The sequence below is a fragment of the Sinocyclocheilus rhinocerous genome, unplaced genomic scaffold, assembly GCF_001515625.1.
Source record: "Sinocyclocheilus rhinocerous isolate Xijiao unplaced genomic scaffold, SAMN03320098_v1.1 scaffold990, whole genome shotgun sequence".
NCBI lineage: Eukaryota > Metazoa > Chordata > Actinopteri > Cypriniformes > Cyprinidae > Sinocyclocheilus > Sinocyclocheilus rhinocerous.
In genome coordinates this window covers 923,185-937,393 of record NW_015652301.1, presented here as the reverse complement: position 1 = coordinate 937,393, position 14,209 = coordinate 923,185, and the positions used below count along the sequence as shown (strand labels likewise).

The window sequence follows — 14,209 nt, the reverse complement described above, 5'->3', positions numbered from 1 at the left end:
GACATTGGACAAGCTGTACAGGCTTTTGTTCACAACTGCATTTTATTGTAACAATCAAAGACATGAAGAATGATGAATTGTGTACACATCTTCCATGAGAAATGTTCAGCTTGTCATAACAATACTCACAGACATTAATCAAGAACTGTATCACTTCATGAATAGGCAAGCAAGTCAATTTATAAAAACAAAGCAGAACTGCAATGAAAGAACAGCATTGTGACCTAACGTTTAATTTAGAATAACACTGATCAACCTTACACATGCCAGACAATCCGTTCGACAGACTGAGTCACTGCATCCTTCAAAATGTCCTCACGGTAAAGGTCGGTTCTGTTACGGGACGGCCCGTGGAGCAGCTGTGACGTCACAGTGCCAAGATCCACCGCACAAATAAACCCCCGGTGTGAAGAGGTTACCGGGGCAACGCTCCAGCACGGCACAGCTGGTGTAACTAATCAGCATCCACTCCGAGTGAGCTGGACCGTTGCTATAGTAACCGCCTTCCTCCTAAACCGAAATGAAAGGGTGAAAAGAGCATCTCCCTCTCGATCCGCTGTTCACCCAGAGAGTTTTCCTTTATTTTCTCAACTGTATTGTATTGTTTCTGGTGAGACCCCCTTCGTGAAAACTATGGGACAACGTAGGAATGGACAGTTTGACATTTATAGCAAAAAATTAGTGAATTCAAATCACACCAAAACCCCACAGGACTGCGCACCACAGCCAAAAACACCACTGTTACATTTTTTTCAAATGATATACGTTTGTTTAAAAAATAAGAATAGGGCATTTAGTTGTACACTCACCAGATAGACTGAATCCAGACTGATGCAGGTTGCGAACTGGTTGAGGAGCGTGTTTGACCGGAGAAGTCTTACTGGAGGTGACAGGGGTCATGACCTTAGGTGTCACAGTGACCTCACACACCGGGCCGTCATACAGACCTCGGGGGACTCCACGCAGCTCAGCAAGCTGCTATGAAAGATGCCATGATTTTGACAAATTTCACTTTAAACTGGGTTAGGTTAAGTCTTTTGTTTGTATATGCATCTATGTATGTGTATATACCCTGCTGCGGGCCTTTATCCTCTTGTAGACGTAGTCTGGGAAGGGTTTACGGGTGATGTAGCGTCCAGAACCCTCAGTGGTGTGGAGGTTCCCGTCCTAAAATAATTTATTTTTTTATGAAAAATAAGTAATATTAATTATATAATAATATAATTATAATAATCTATTATAATAACTATAATCAAAATAATGTGACATGGAGCATCTAATCAGATTGTACAGATGCAACTATTGATTAATAAATATAAATTTTGGCTACAATAAACTACTATAAACTAAGATAAACCCTTTAAAAGTAATAATATTGATAAAATAATTTCATGTCTCATATGAAACTATTAATTTGATAAATAACATGTCATTAAACATGACTTCATTTTTTGGAATGTATAATAATAATTTATTGTTTGTAAAAATAATTAACAATAATAAGCAAAACAATGCATCATGTCTCATCTAATCAGATTTTACATATTAAACTATTGAATAATAAATACCCATTTGTGACCCTGGACCACAAAACCAGTCATAAGGGTCAATTTTTCGAAATTGAGATTTATACATCCTCTGAAAGATGGCCGAGATACAACTATTTCAAAATCTGAAATCTGAGGGTGCAAAAAAAATCTAAATATTGAGAAAATCGCCTTTAAAGTTGTCCAAATGAAGTTCTTAGCAATGCATATTACTAATCAAAAATTAAGTTTTAATATATTTACAGTAGGAAATTTACAAAATATCTTCATGGAACATGATCTTTACTTAATATCCTAATGATTTTTGGCATAAAAGAAAAATCAATTTTGAATTTTGTTCAATGTTAATCAATTTTGACCCATACAATGTATTTTGGGCTATTGCTACAAATATACCCTAGCGATTTAAGACTGCTTTTGTGCTCCAGGGTCACATTTTGGCTACAATAAAACAATAAAGATAAAAAGTAAAATAAAAATAACAAATGCATAAACTCCTCATGTCTCATATAATCTGGATCTGTAATAATATTAATGAACAGATAAAGCAGATAAATTATCTCTCACCACACACTTGTCCCAGATGATGGACATTCTCTCCTCAGTACCGTTAGTTCCCTCCGGGATGAAGGTGAAATTATCCTTGCCCACGGCCCTCTGGGAAGTGTTGAAGGTGCAGTGAGCACTGCCAGTCACCTGCAGATCACCACTGCACACAAAACACACACAAAACACTTACAAACAGTAATGCTTTTGCACATGACAATATAATGTGTGTGTGTTTTTTTTTTACCATAGTATTCTTTGAAAAAAACGTTAATAGCATGTATACCATATAGCAATCATTCAGTACCACAGTATATTGCTAGCTAATAAATGCTTTTGGAAAGTAGTGTGACATGCTAAACTCCATCTAAAAATATTTAGCTAATTATTTTACATGCAATTTCATCACTGCATATTAACTGAGAGACTAAATGAAATATTTATACTTCTCCCACAGTATGTTTTTTGTACCATTTCAACTCATTAAGGGTTTCTTTGATTGTCATTTGTAGTGTATCTTAGTTTATCATAAGAATAAATAGAGAGAAAAGCTCTCCCCCGGGATCGCTTGATCGGTCGGCACCGGACCGCGAATTTAACCCCCGTAACTCCCGAACCCCGGGGGCTATCGAATATCGGCGACAGGCTCATATCGGCCGATAATATCTGCAAAACGATATATCGGTCAGGCTCTAAAAACAATAAAGATAAAAAGTAAAATAAAAATAAAAATAACAAATGCATAAACTCCTCATGTCTCATATAATCTGGATCTGTAATAATATTAATGAACAGATAAAGCAGATAAATTATCTCTCAAATAGCATGTATACCATATAGCAATCATTCAGTACCACAGTATATTGCTAGCTAATAAATGCTTTTGGAAAGTAGTGTGACATGCTAAACTCCATCTAAAAATATTTAGCTAATTATTTTACATGAAATTTCATCACTGCATATTAACTGAGAGACTAAATGAAATATTTATACTTCTCCCACAGTATGTTTTTGTACAATTTCAACTCATTAAGGGTTTCTTTGATTGTCATTTGTAGTGTATCTTAGTTTATCATAAGAATAAGTAGAGAGAAAAGCTCTTTTTTGTGTAATGGCACCCTATAGTGATCACGGATGACATACAGTAAGTGCCTAAAGGCTAAACCCTTCTCTGCACACACTCACTTGTGGTCCAAATAACCCCCCTGTACTCTAAATCCCATAATGCACTAGAGCAGCTGTGGAAACACACCAGGCCAGCAGGGAGTTGAGATAGTCTGGGGTGGTGGGGTCAGGGCTGAGGGGTGGAGATGTGATGTAGGCTGCAGCTTTGGCCCAGTTCTTGCTCCAGTAGTGAGTGCCATCTGTCCCCAGACTGGCTGTGATAGGTTCCCCATACACCACGGTACCTGCGGAGGGAAAACACTGGGTCAGAATAACTAGACCGGTTTTAAGAGCTGTTTCAAGACTAGATTTATGAGCTACTTCGTTCTTCATACTTAAATGCCTCGAGCTTATAAGCAGATGTTGCTCTGTTTCAAATGCTAAAGAGCTGTTTTGCTGAATAACGTTTTCTAAAACCAGTCTAACTAGCTAAAGATGTGATCAAGTGATCAAAACCCCTTTAAAACCAACCCACTGAACCAGCTATGACCAGGCTGGAGAAAAAACAGCACACAAAAACAATAAAAGACTATTTATGTCTTATTGTACAGACAAAATCTTGAATACAGTGAAAAAAACGCCAACTAGTGTAAAAAGACAAAATATACTTACACATATTTTTAGAATACAATATATGAAAACAAGTAAATTTACCTTGTTTTAAGCATATTTAGACATTTTTATATGGCAAAAATAAAAAAGTTATAAAAACGCCAACAGAGTCCCTGCTGAAAAAAAAAAAAACAATAGCAACCCTCATAGAATTTGTATTGGTTTTAATGGTTATAATGGGAATTGTATTGGTTTTAATGGAAACTGTAATGGTTCCTGTGGATCTGGTAATTTGTTGCCTTCTATTGGTGGCATGTTCAAACCACTAAATCCTAATGGAATATGGCCCAAAACATGCTACTGGACAGGGCCGACAGGTCTGTGTAACAAAACCAGCACAAAGGCCAATCAAAAATAGCCCAAAACAAGCCCAAGGACCCTACCCCAATATCCAAACTCAACATCCCATACCTAAAATACATATTTTACAGTCACACTTATGCATTATACACAATTTCAACTTGAAAATCACTAGTAGTAATCATAAACAGTCTTCATAAAGGCACTCAAAGGTTCCTCCCTCACAAAACTCATAATCCAGCAGGTTTATCTTTGGTAGAATGTTAAATATTTCAATACACGCATTTTAATCAATTGCAATTTATGCAGTATATCAACTATTAAAATCATGGGAAAAACTCGGCAACACCGCTACTGGAAACCAAAAGGTACTGGTTTTAATGGTTAACAGTTGATGGTTGGTAATGTTTGTAATGGTATTTGTAGAGGAAACCATTAGAACCTTTGTGATGGTTTCTATTGTTTTTTTTCAGCAGGGTGATGTTAGCATAATGCTAAGTTAATGATTTTTGCGCCAAGCAGAAAAATACACAACAAACACAAATATTGGGTAAAATAGTTCATTTTAAATACTTTTTCAGTATTGATTAAAATACATTTCCCTTGACGGGTCCTATAGCTTTACTCATGCTAAGTGTTAGCCTAAACATTAGCATAATAACACACCATTTCCATAGTAGTAATTTCACTGCAAAAATGATTTTGTTACTTTTATGTAGTATCTTTTTTGTCTTGTTTTCCATTACAATTAAGATTTAAAAATACATTAAATCAAGATACAGTTACAGTTAGAGATCAATGACTTGTTTTCAAAAAATTTATCAAAATGATAAACCTAAACTTAATTAAACGTGAAAACAAGATTATTTTTCTTAACCTACCGACAGATATTTTCTCTCGTTTTAAGCATGAACCCAATTCATTTAGCTTTTTTTTTCTTCAGAAATCAAAATAATTTCTTAAGTCATTTTGCTTCTCTAGTAAATATATTTTGATTTGATAATGTTTAGATATTCGTACTAGAAATCAAGACAAAAATACTGTGTAGGAAAATCTTTTTTTTTTTTTTTGCAGTGTAGTCAGTGTCACATGTCCTCTAGTTAGGAGTGTGTTGATAATTTGAGAATAAAACCCATGTGCCATTTTCCAGGCATTTCTTGGTGATTTAGTGGGATGTGAAGCTGTTTTTATAGCAAACATCTGATGTACCTTTTTTCCTGGCCTGTGCGATGACTTCAGCAGCGCTCTTGCTCATCACTTTGGCGATGTAGAGCGGGCAGTTGGTCTGATTGGCGATGGTCACAGCGCGGTTGACGGCCTCGGCCTCCACCTATAAAACAACGGCCGACACTCACTGACCTTCAGCTCAAATTACAGACGCAGCCGCTGTAAAGTGCTGCTCAGCACCTCCTGAACGCTGACTGCACTTTATGTGCAGCTAAAGGTTTCTGGAAGGCTGATGTGCCTGCGATACCAGTGATCAATGAGTCTGGCAGCAAAAACTGTGGGAAAGTGGAAAGTCTGAAATCCCTTGATCCCTAAAGGGAAATAAACCATAAATGTGTTTTATTGCAGCATGTTTGAAGGTTATTTTGGAAGTGTTCTCGGGTCTCGATGTACTTGTAAGGCCGATGATGTGCTAAAAAGCCCTTCCATGTGGTGCACAGCTGTAATTTTGCGGTGTGAATTTGGTGTAGTCTGATGTGCATGTGAAGCGTTTTACCTCCTCTGGACGGCTCAGAACGTGTCCCTCTGGACCAGTGATACCCAATCCCAGAATCCTCTTCTGCTCCTATAAACAAAAGAGAGTAAAAGAGGTTTATAGTTTCTATTTTTAAGAGTTTTTTTGCATTGTAAAATTACTGTCATGACAATTATGCAAATTTGACCCCAGATTATAATAAGTGTAATGGAGACATTTTACTTTTTTTATATATTTCACTTATTTTGTATTTCTCATTTATTCTCAAATAACTACTGTAACTTTTTTATGATTTTACATTTAAATCAGCATAAAAGCAACCAACCAGTGTTAATTTCATTGACGAATAATTTTCGTCATAATTTTCATCAACGACATTTTTTCACCAGTGAATACGAGACAATAACGAATTAAAAACTTGTTTTGAATTAGAAAAACTATGACGAAAATATATTAACATTTTCGTCAATGAATACGAAAGCGAGACAAAAATGTTACGTCTTAAGCGAATGTAAACAGTTTGGAGAATATTCGGTTTTAAAGGGACAGTAGTCTAATTTAGTTGCTGTTAGTCTGTCATTAATGTTAATTAAGCAACAAAAGAAAGAGAGAAAATCACTCCCTGCTAATAAGGATTACTCTGAATTTAATTTATATAAATAAATGCCTGGTTGAAAGAATGAAGAATGCTGTTATAAAGAATGCATATTATATAACCATTGGTATTTCATTGAAAGGAGGACCATGTTCTTGTTTCTTTATGAGAAGTGGTTTTATTTCGTTTGAATAAAAAGGCATGTTGTGTGTCACAGCAGTTAAATCTGTGTGTATATATTGTATGTTCAAACTTGAATATCATTCATATTACCAGGTTAATAGATGATTTCTCCAGGAATATATAATGAGTTTAGAAAGTTTGCTTAATAAATGCATTACACTGTAACTAAACCCATTAGATTTTAGTTGGCTAAATCTACTGTACATTTAGTCGACTAAAATAACTACATTTACTGTACATTTAGTCGACTAAAACTAAAACAATTCAGATGACTGAAATATGACTAAAACTAAATGGCATTTTAGTCAAAAGACTATGACTAAGACTAAATCAAAATTTGCTGTCAAAATTAACACTGCCGCATTGTGACGTTATTTTTGGCACCCAATTCTTATTATTGCATTGCATTTGACATTTGACATGTTTTACTTTTAGCTTATTCTGAATTATTCATTCATTTTGTATTTTTAAATCCTTTGAGAATGTGTGCCATTTAAGCCACAAAGTGTGTAAATCATCACTTTTCATGTGAGAATACTGTTATATTTTTTAGTTTATTTTATAAAAATGAACTAACTATTTTTTGTTGTAAAAATTCATTATTTATGATTTTCATGTAATGTTTTTATGAAAAAATTATTAGGTTATGTTATAGTCGGATAAACTATTTTATGTAAATATATTTTATATATCATTTATATAGATTTATTTTATATAAACTATTTTACTTTTTGTTTATTCTAAATTATTAATTCTACTTGTTTATTTTATTTATTCTCAAAGACGATTTTCATATAAAATGTACAAAAAAACTATACATTTTTTATTTTCATGAAATGTTTTTATGAAAAAAATTATACTTTTTTAAATTCAACTGCCTAAATCATCACTTTTCATGTGAGAACACTGTTATAGGTGGATAAAGTAGTTAATAATCACTGATATAACTGCAGTATTTTGATTTTTCTCTATCTAAACAGTCACTTTCACATAGTAAGTGAAAGTTACTGGATTTACCCACTTGCCATGAGCATTTATTATCACTCAAATCTCATGTTAACACATAATGTTTAAGTCCTGCATCTAGACCTTTTGATATGTGTGTATTTTTCATAGGAAAATCTGGGGAACAAGTTCAAATGATCTTCTCTGTCAATCAATATTGCCACAAATGCACAAATCAACTGATCTAACCTAAGCTTTCATTTTTGTTGCACACATGCAAAAGTGTGTAGACTCCAGAAGAACATACCGTGATCTTTGACCAGCGCCTCGAGCTCCTCCTGCATGCCCTTGTGCCACTCTGTGATGTCCACATGAAGAGAGTAATCGCAGCAGGACTTGTGGTCGGCCCACTCCCTCCACTGGTTAAAGGCAGCGATCAGACTGACGCCCGGCTCTGGGACCACATGATCGACTGAAAACACACACATACAAATCACAATTTAGTGATACTAAATACTTGCATTGAAGAAATTTAAATATATTAAACATGCAATTTGTCCCACAGTTTTTAGGCTAAACTGTCACAGAGAACGTCTTGGGGTCAATGTCATTTTAGTATTATATTTATATACTATTATAGTATTTATTAATACTTTTTTACTAATACTTTTTATATTTTCAGTTTTCATTTTAAGTTTCAGTAAGTTTGTTATATGCTTTTCAATTTGACCATCACCAAAAACATATTTGATATGTACAATTTTGCATTAAACATCATGAACAACATTTTAAAATACAAATATTTATTTAGAAGCAAATTACTGCAGAAAAATCAGAGTTAATCCTGTTAACTATAAAAAATCATGAAATTGTAATTCATAATGTTAATATTCTGACAATTTTAAATCGCATATAAATGATTTATATACATTAGATAGATAGACAGACAGACAGAGAGAGAGAGAGAGAGAGAGAGAGAGAGAGAGAGAGAGAGAGAGAGAGAGAGAGAGAGAGAGAGAGAGAGAGAGAGAGAGAGAGAGAGAGAGAGAGAGAGAGAGAGAGAGAGAGAGAGAGAGAGAGAGAGAGAGAGAGAGAGAGAGAGAGAGAGAGAGAGAGAGAGAGAGAGAGAGAGAGAGAGAGAGAGAGAGAGAGAGAGAGAGAGAGAGAGAGAGAGAGAGAGAGAGAGAGAGAGAGAGAGAGAGAGAGAGAGAGAGAGAGAGAGAGAGAGAGAGAGAGAGAGAGAGAGAGAGAGAGAGAGAGAGAGAGAGAGAGAGAGAGAGAGAGAGAGAGAGAGAGAGAGAGAGAGAGAGAGAGAGAGAGAGAGAGAGAGAGAGAGAGAGAGAGAGAGAGAGAGAGAGAGAGAGAGAGAGAGAGAGAGAGAGAGAGAGAGAGAGAGAGAGAGAGAGAGAGAGAGAGAGAGAGAGAGAGAGAGAGAGAGAGAGAGAGAGAGAGAGAGAGAGAGAGAGAGAGAGAGAGAGAGAGAGAGAGAGAGAGAGAGAGAGAGAGAGAGAGAGAGAGAGAGAGAGAGAGAGAGAGAGAGAGAGAGAGAGAGAGAGAGAGAGAGAGAGAGAGAGAGAGAGAGAGAGAGAGAGAGAGAGAGAGAGAGAGAGAGAGAGAGAGAGAGAGAGAGAGAGAGAGAGAGAGAGAGAGAGAGAGAGAGAGAGAGAGAGAGAGAGAGAGAGAGAGAGAGAGAGAGAGAGAGAGAGAGAGAGAGAGAGAGAGAGAGAGAGAGAGAGAGAGAGAGAGAGAGAGAGAGAGAGAGAGAGAGAGAGAGAGAGAGAGAGAGAGAGAGAGAGAGAGAGAGAGAGAGAGAGAGAGAGAGAGAGAGAGAGAGAGAGAGAGAGAGAGAGAGAGAGAGAGAGAGAGAGAGAGAGAGAGAGAGAGAGAGAGAGAGAGAGAGAGAGAGAGAGAGAGAGAGAGAGAGAGAGAGAGAGAGAGAGAGAGAGAGAGAGAGAGAGAGAGAGAGAGAGAGAGAGAGAGAGAGAGAGAGAGAGAGAGAGAGAGAGAGAGAGAGAGAGAGAGAGAGAGAGAGAGAGAGAGAGAGAGAGAGAGAGAGAGAGAGAGAGAGAGAGAGAGAGAGAGAGAGAGAGAGAGAGAGAGAGAGAGAGAGAGAGAGAGAGAGAGAGAGAGAGAGAGAGAGAGAGAGAGAGAGAGAGAGAGAGAGAGAGAGAGAGAGAGAGAGAGAGAGAGAGAGAGAGAGAGAGAGAGAGAGAGAGAGAGAGAGAGAGAGAGAGAGAGAGAGAGAGAGAGAGAGAGAGAGAGAGAGAGAGAGAGAGAGAGAGAGACAGACAGACAGACAGACAGACAGATAGATAGATAGATAGAATTTAAAGTTGTTTGTATCAAAAAATCAGAATGAATCATAATCTTTGTCATATTTTTAGAGAAACAATAATGTACATTATGTGGAAAATAATGTGTTTTTTTAACCTTAAACCGCATAAACACATTGCATTACACCAAATACACAAAATAATGTTATTTTTAGCAACATCATATGACCCCTTTAACATAAATAATTATTCATTTAAAATATTATTTCATATAGATCAGTCATTTAAATGCAATTATGACACCAAAAACCTTGCAATGTGTGTTGACATAAAAAGTCACCACTGTTGAAAACAAAGTGATTTGATTTGATTCGATAAATGTCTTTGTATGGCAAGGTCACTGTAAGAAACAACCAAATGAGATGCAACTGTAGATACGGGACATACTGCACGGTCAGAATCCTGTTATAAACCACACAGCGCACTAAAACATGACCGGCAAGCACTGGACATCAAGTTCAATCAGAGCTGAAGCATAAAGATCGCTGAGGCACATCAGAGAAGCACAGTGATTCTTATCATGCTAAATCGATTCTGACACGCCATCATGAGCCCAAACATCATTTCAGGACACCGCCATCGAATGCAGCCCACATGCTTCCCTCCTGTTCAGACACGCAGTGCACAGAACTGCACAGAAACTTGGCGCACGTTCAATTTTACCTTACTGCAATAAAAAAGTATCTGATTTAATATCATACATACATAACACTGTCGTGATAGCGGTGTGGAGGACATGCACCCATATCCAAGGGCATGATGGGAATTGTGAGGGGTTTAATAAGATCTGAGTTGCTTTGTGCTCTGTAATTAAGGACCTGATGGGATAATTGTCATGGAAGTCCTATTCTGTAGCTGTCTGCTAATGAGTAGCTATGAAAAGAGTCTGTGCTGTGGAAAACAAGATATTGTTGAAAAGACTGTTGCAAACTTAAAAATCTATGGATGAAATCCTATGAATTAAGACTTAAGTTCACAATTAAGTTCAAGATGCTTTACGATCCAATCTGAATGATTGTATTTCACGAAGCAAGCATACATGAATGGAACCACAATGCTGTATTTAATAATTGGCTGATATGACCAAAACCTTATATCACAATATGAGTTTAATTGCATGATAACAATGTATTTTTGCTGAAAGCATAGGCTTTACGTTACATTTTTTTTACACACTGAAAAACAAAATTGGTGTATAATTAACTTTATAATTTTAACAAATTTACAATTTTCACTAAGAAATCGCTAGTAAATTTCACAACTAATTACAAGGAAATGGCAAGAATGACAATTTTGAAGTAGAAAGACTGAAATAGTATTTTCTTGTAAAACCTACTCTAACAATCTGTTTTATTGACAACTTTGTATAATCTTTTTTTTTTTTAAAGTGCATTAAATTTTTACAACATTTTTGATACCACTGAAATTTCAAAACTATGGACACCAATATCAATATCACATGAAAAAATGAATACTAACCTAATTAATCAAATTAAAAGTTTCAGTCTTATTGAAGACATGTAAACAGTCAGTGATAAAATAAAAACAAGAAACTAATTACTAGCAGGGTTGTTATAGTTAACTAAAACCATAAAAATAAATAAGAAAATATTTTTTTATTTCAATTAGTTGCCAAGAAAACTTTTCTCATTTTTATTTCGTTTAAGTTGATGTAGTAAAAATAACTAAAACTAAAATTGAAATAAAAACTATATAGACATATTAAAAACAAAACTACTAACACTTGAACTCAAATTAAAATTAAAAATATAAAAAAAAAAAAAAACTAATTGAAACTATTAATAAGAACTATAATAGTATTATAATTATACCAAAATAACATCAATCAATTATTAGGACAAATGAATGTAATAGAACAAAGATACAGATGAAATACATTTTTCAGGTCTAATCCAAAAATCTCAACCTTTTGACAAATTTCTACTGGTTTATTGTGTCTACGGGTATATCACCTAAGCCATTTACTGAAAATGACTAAAAACATATATATGTGAAAAAGAGAGAAACATATTTTGTTTTATTCAGACCAAAATCCCATGAACACACATTAAAAATATCCCCCAGACAACTGAACCAAGTTTTAACCAACCACTAGCTAACATAATCTATATCGATATTAACCCCTAAAGGAGTACATTCTGTATGGCTTGGGAAGGAATGATCGTGAAATGACTTAAACATCCAAACAGAAATCAAGCCTCATTCATCTCTGAAACAAAGCCTTTCTGTTCACTGCTGTACTATGAAACACACAGTAGCTCCAGACCAATGCGACCATGCCATCATCATCATCATCATCACAGCCGACGCTCGCTCATGCTGTCAGCTAAAAACAGCTCGGAAACCATCTTAACTGTGTTAGTCACAGTGGAAGGACTGCGGCTGCAGCGGCTCTTGAGCTCAAGCGATCACGTGGGTTATTTGTGATGTTTAGACTGAGCTTGAGATCAATGTCAGAGATCAACATGAACTCTTTTTATTCATCCGTGACGGACATGTGCTCTGTACTGTTGTTCCATTACTAACGCTGAGTCCAGACAAACGCTGGCATTACGGCCCGAAGGCTCATTAAAACAGACCTTTACATCGGCTTTACTGCTGAGCTTTTGGCTTACTCGGCAGTTCTTTAATATAATGCATATTCAGGAATACTGACCAGTTAGAGGATTAGAGAAGGTAGGCAATATCTCAAATCTTATCAAACGGATAGTTATGGTCCTGGATGCTAATCGGCCTTCATTATGACCCCGAATCTGATCTGGATAAGCACTGTGTCCAAAATATAACATATCACACATGGCGAACTCTGAACTCTGACTGCAGCTTTCCTAGAACGAATCAAAGCTTTAATTAGGTGAAATATGAAGTTATTTGCTTTCAATTAGTAAAGTAGATAATTTGGGTACAAACGGACATTTAGTTGAGTATATAAATTGGTTGATCTTTGTCAAGTTTCGACAACACAAATGGTAGCTATTTAAGCTCGACTGACCGTATTTGTGGCACAATTTTGAAAATAACTGAGTAAATGAATGGCATAAATATATATGAAGGAAACATATGCATAATTGTATATGCAAAATACAAAACCTGTAAAATTATTTATTCACCAATATTTCAGCCTTACAGACTTTTTCAAGATATGCTATCATCAAATGGTGCACAGATATAAATACTGTATAAATAAATAGATTGTTTATATGACCAATATTGAATATTTTTGAATGAAAAGCACTATGAATTAAGATTTAAGACCAGAAATAAAATTTAAAACTTAATTAAAATCATATCTGAATTATTGTATTTTAAGAGCACTGATAGTAAAATAATAATGGCAGAACTCATTTTTATTCGTCATAAACAAGTGTGTTAAAATGTGAATGTCACCTTTATAATTACGGTATGTACACATTTTGAATACTGTTAATGACTAGCAATGGACTAGAATTCAACTGAAAATTCTACTCATTTACCTGGTTTATGAGACGTCAGGCTTGCATGACAAAAACTACATTTCCCAACAATGGCCTCACAGTTAAAATGATAAACATTGATAAAATACACAGAATAAGCACCACACAATATGTGCATAATTTGCTCTTGCTCTCCATTTATGTTAGAACAGAGAGAACAAAAATATTTCATTAAGACCAACATTTCTTGAACACAGTGAAAGTGTGTTCCCCCCCCCCCCCCCTAAAAAAAATCAGCTAATGTAAACTGTAGCTATGTTTCCATCAACCTGTTTTTATGCGCATTTTGACATATCACATCAGAAACAAGTAATAGAAGCGCCAAATTTAGAAAAAAAAAAACTTAATTTGCAAAAACGTTTTTACGCTTGCTGGAGGTGGTTTTTGTGTGAAAAAAGGTTGATGTGAATAATGGGAGATGGAAACACATTTGCCGAATAAATTCCTCCATGCACATCAAAAAAGTCATGTGACATTGTGTTATGGGACGGCATAACCTGACTAACCAGCAGACCGATCTCGTTGCACAGCCTCTGAAATGTTGTTATGATCGTTCTTAATTGCCCGAGCAAAGTCGGTCATTAAAGTACTTCTGTATAATTGCCTCCCAGAACTGTCTCACACAACTGCATGATATATTTACGATAGGAAATTTACAAAATATTTTCATGGAACATGTATTTACTTAATATCCTAATGATTTTTGGCATAGAAAAAAAATCAATAATTTTGACCGATACAATGTATTTTTGGCTATTGCTACAAATATACACCAGCGACTTAAGACT

General features: G+C 35.4%; 1 protein-coding gene across 1 annotated transcript in view; it reads right to left on the bottom strand.

Annotated features, from left to right (window-relative positions):
* Positions 1–687: 687 nt before the first annotated feature.
* LOC107714551 (dihydropyrimidinase-related protein 2-like) overlaps positions 688–14,209 on the bottom strand; it is a 25,805-nt gene continuing 12,283 nt past the window's right edge. The window contains exons 3-12 of the mRNA XM_016520419.1: positions 7,902–8,066; positions 6,751–6,757; positions 6,681–6,685; positions 5,893–5,963; positions 5,379–5,499; positions 3,346–3,502; positions 2,088–2,256; positions 1,072–1,167; positions 810–975; positions 688–713 (exon numbers count right to left, since the gene is read on the bottom strand). Of these exons, the coding sequence (XP_016375905.1) occupies positions 688–713; positions 810–975; positions 1,072–1,167; positions 2,088–2,256; positions 3,346–3,502; positions 5,379–5,499; positions 5,893–5,963; positions 6,681–6,685; positions 6,751–6,757; positions 7,902–8,066 (983 nt within the window). The remainder of the gene's footprint in view (positions 714–809; positions 976–1,071; positions 1,168–2,087; positions 2,257–3,345; positions 3,503–5,378; positions 5,500–5,892; positions 5,964–6,680; positions 6,686–6,750; positions 6,758–7,901; positions 8,067–14,209) is intronic.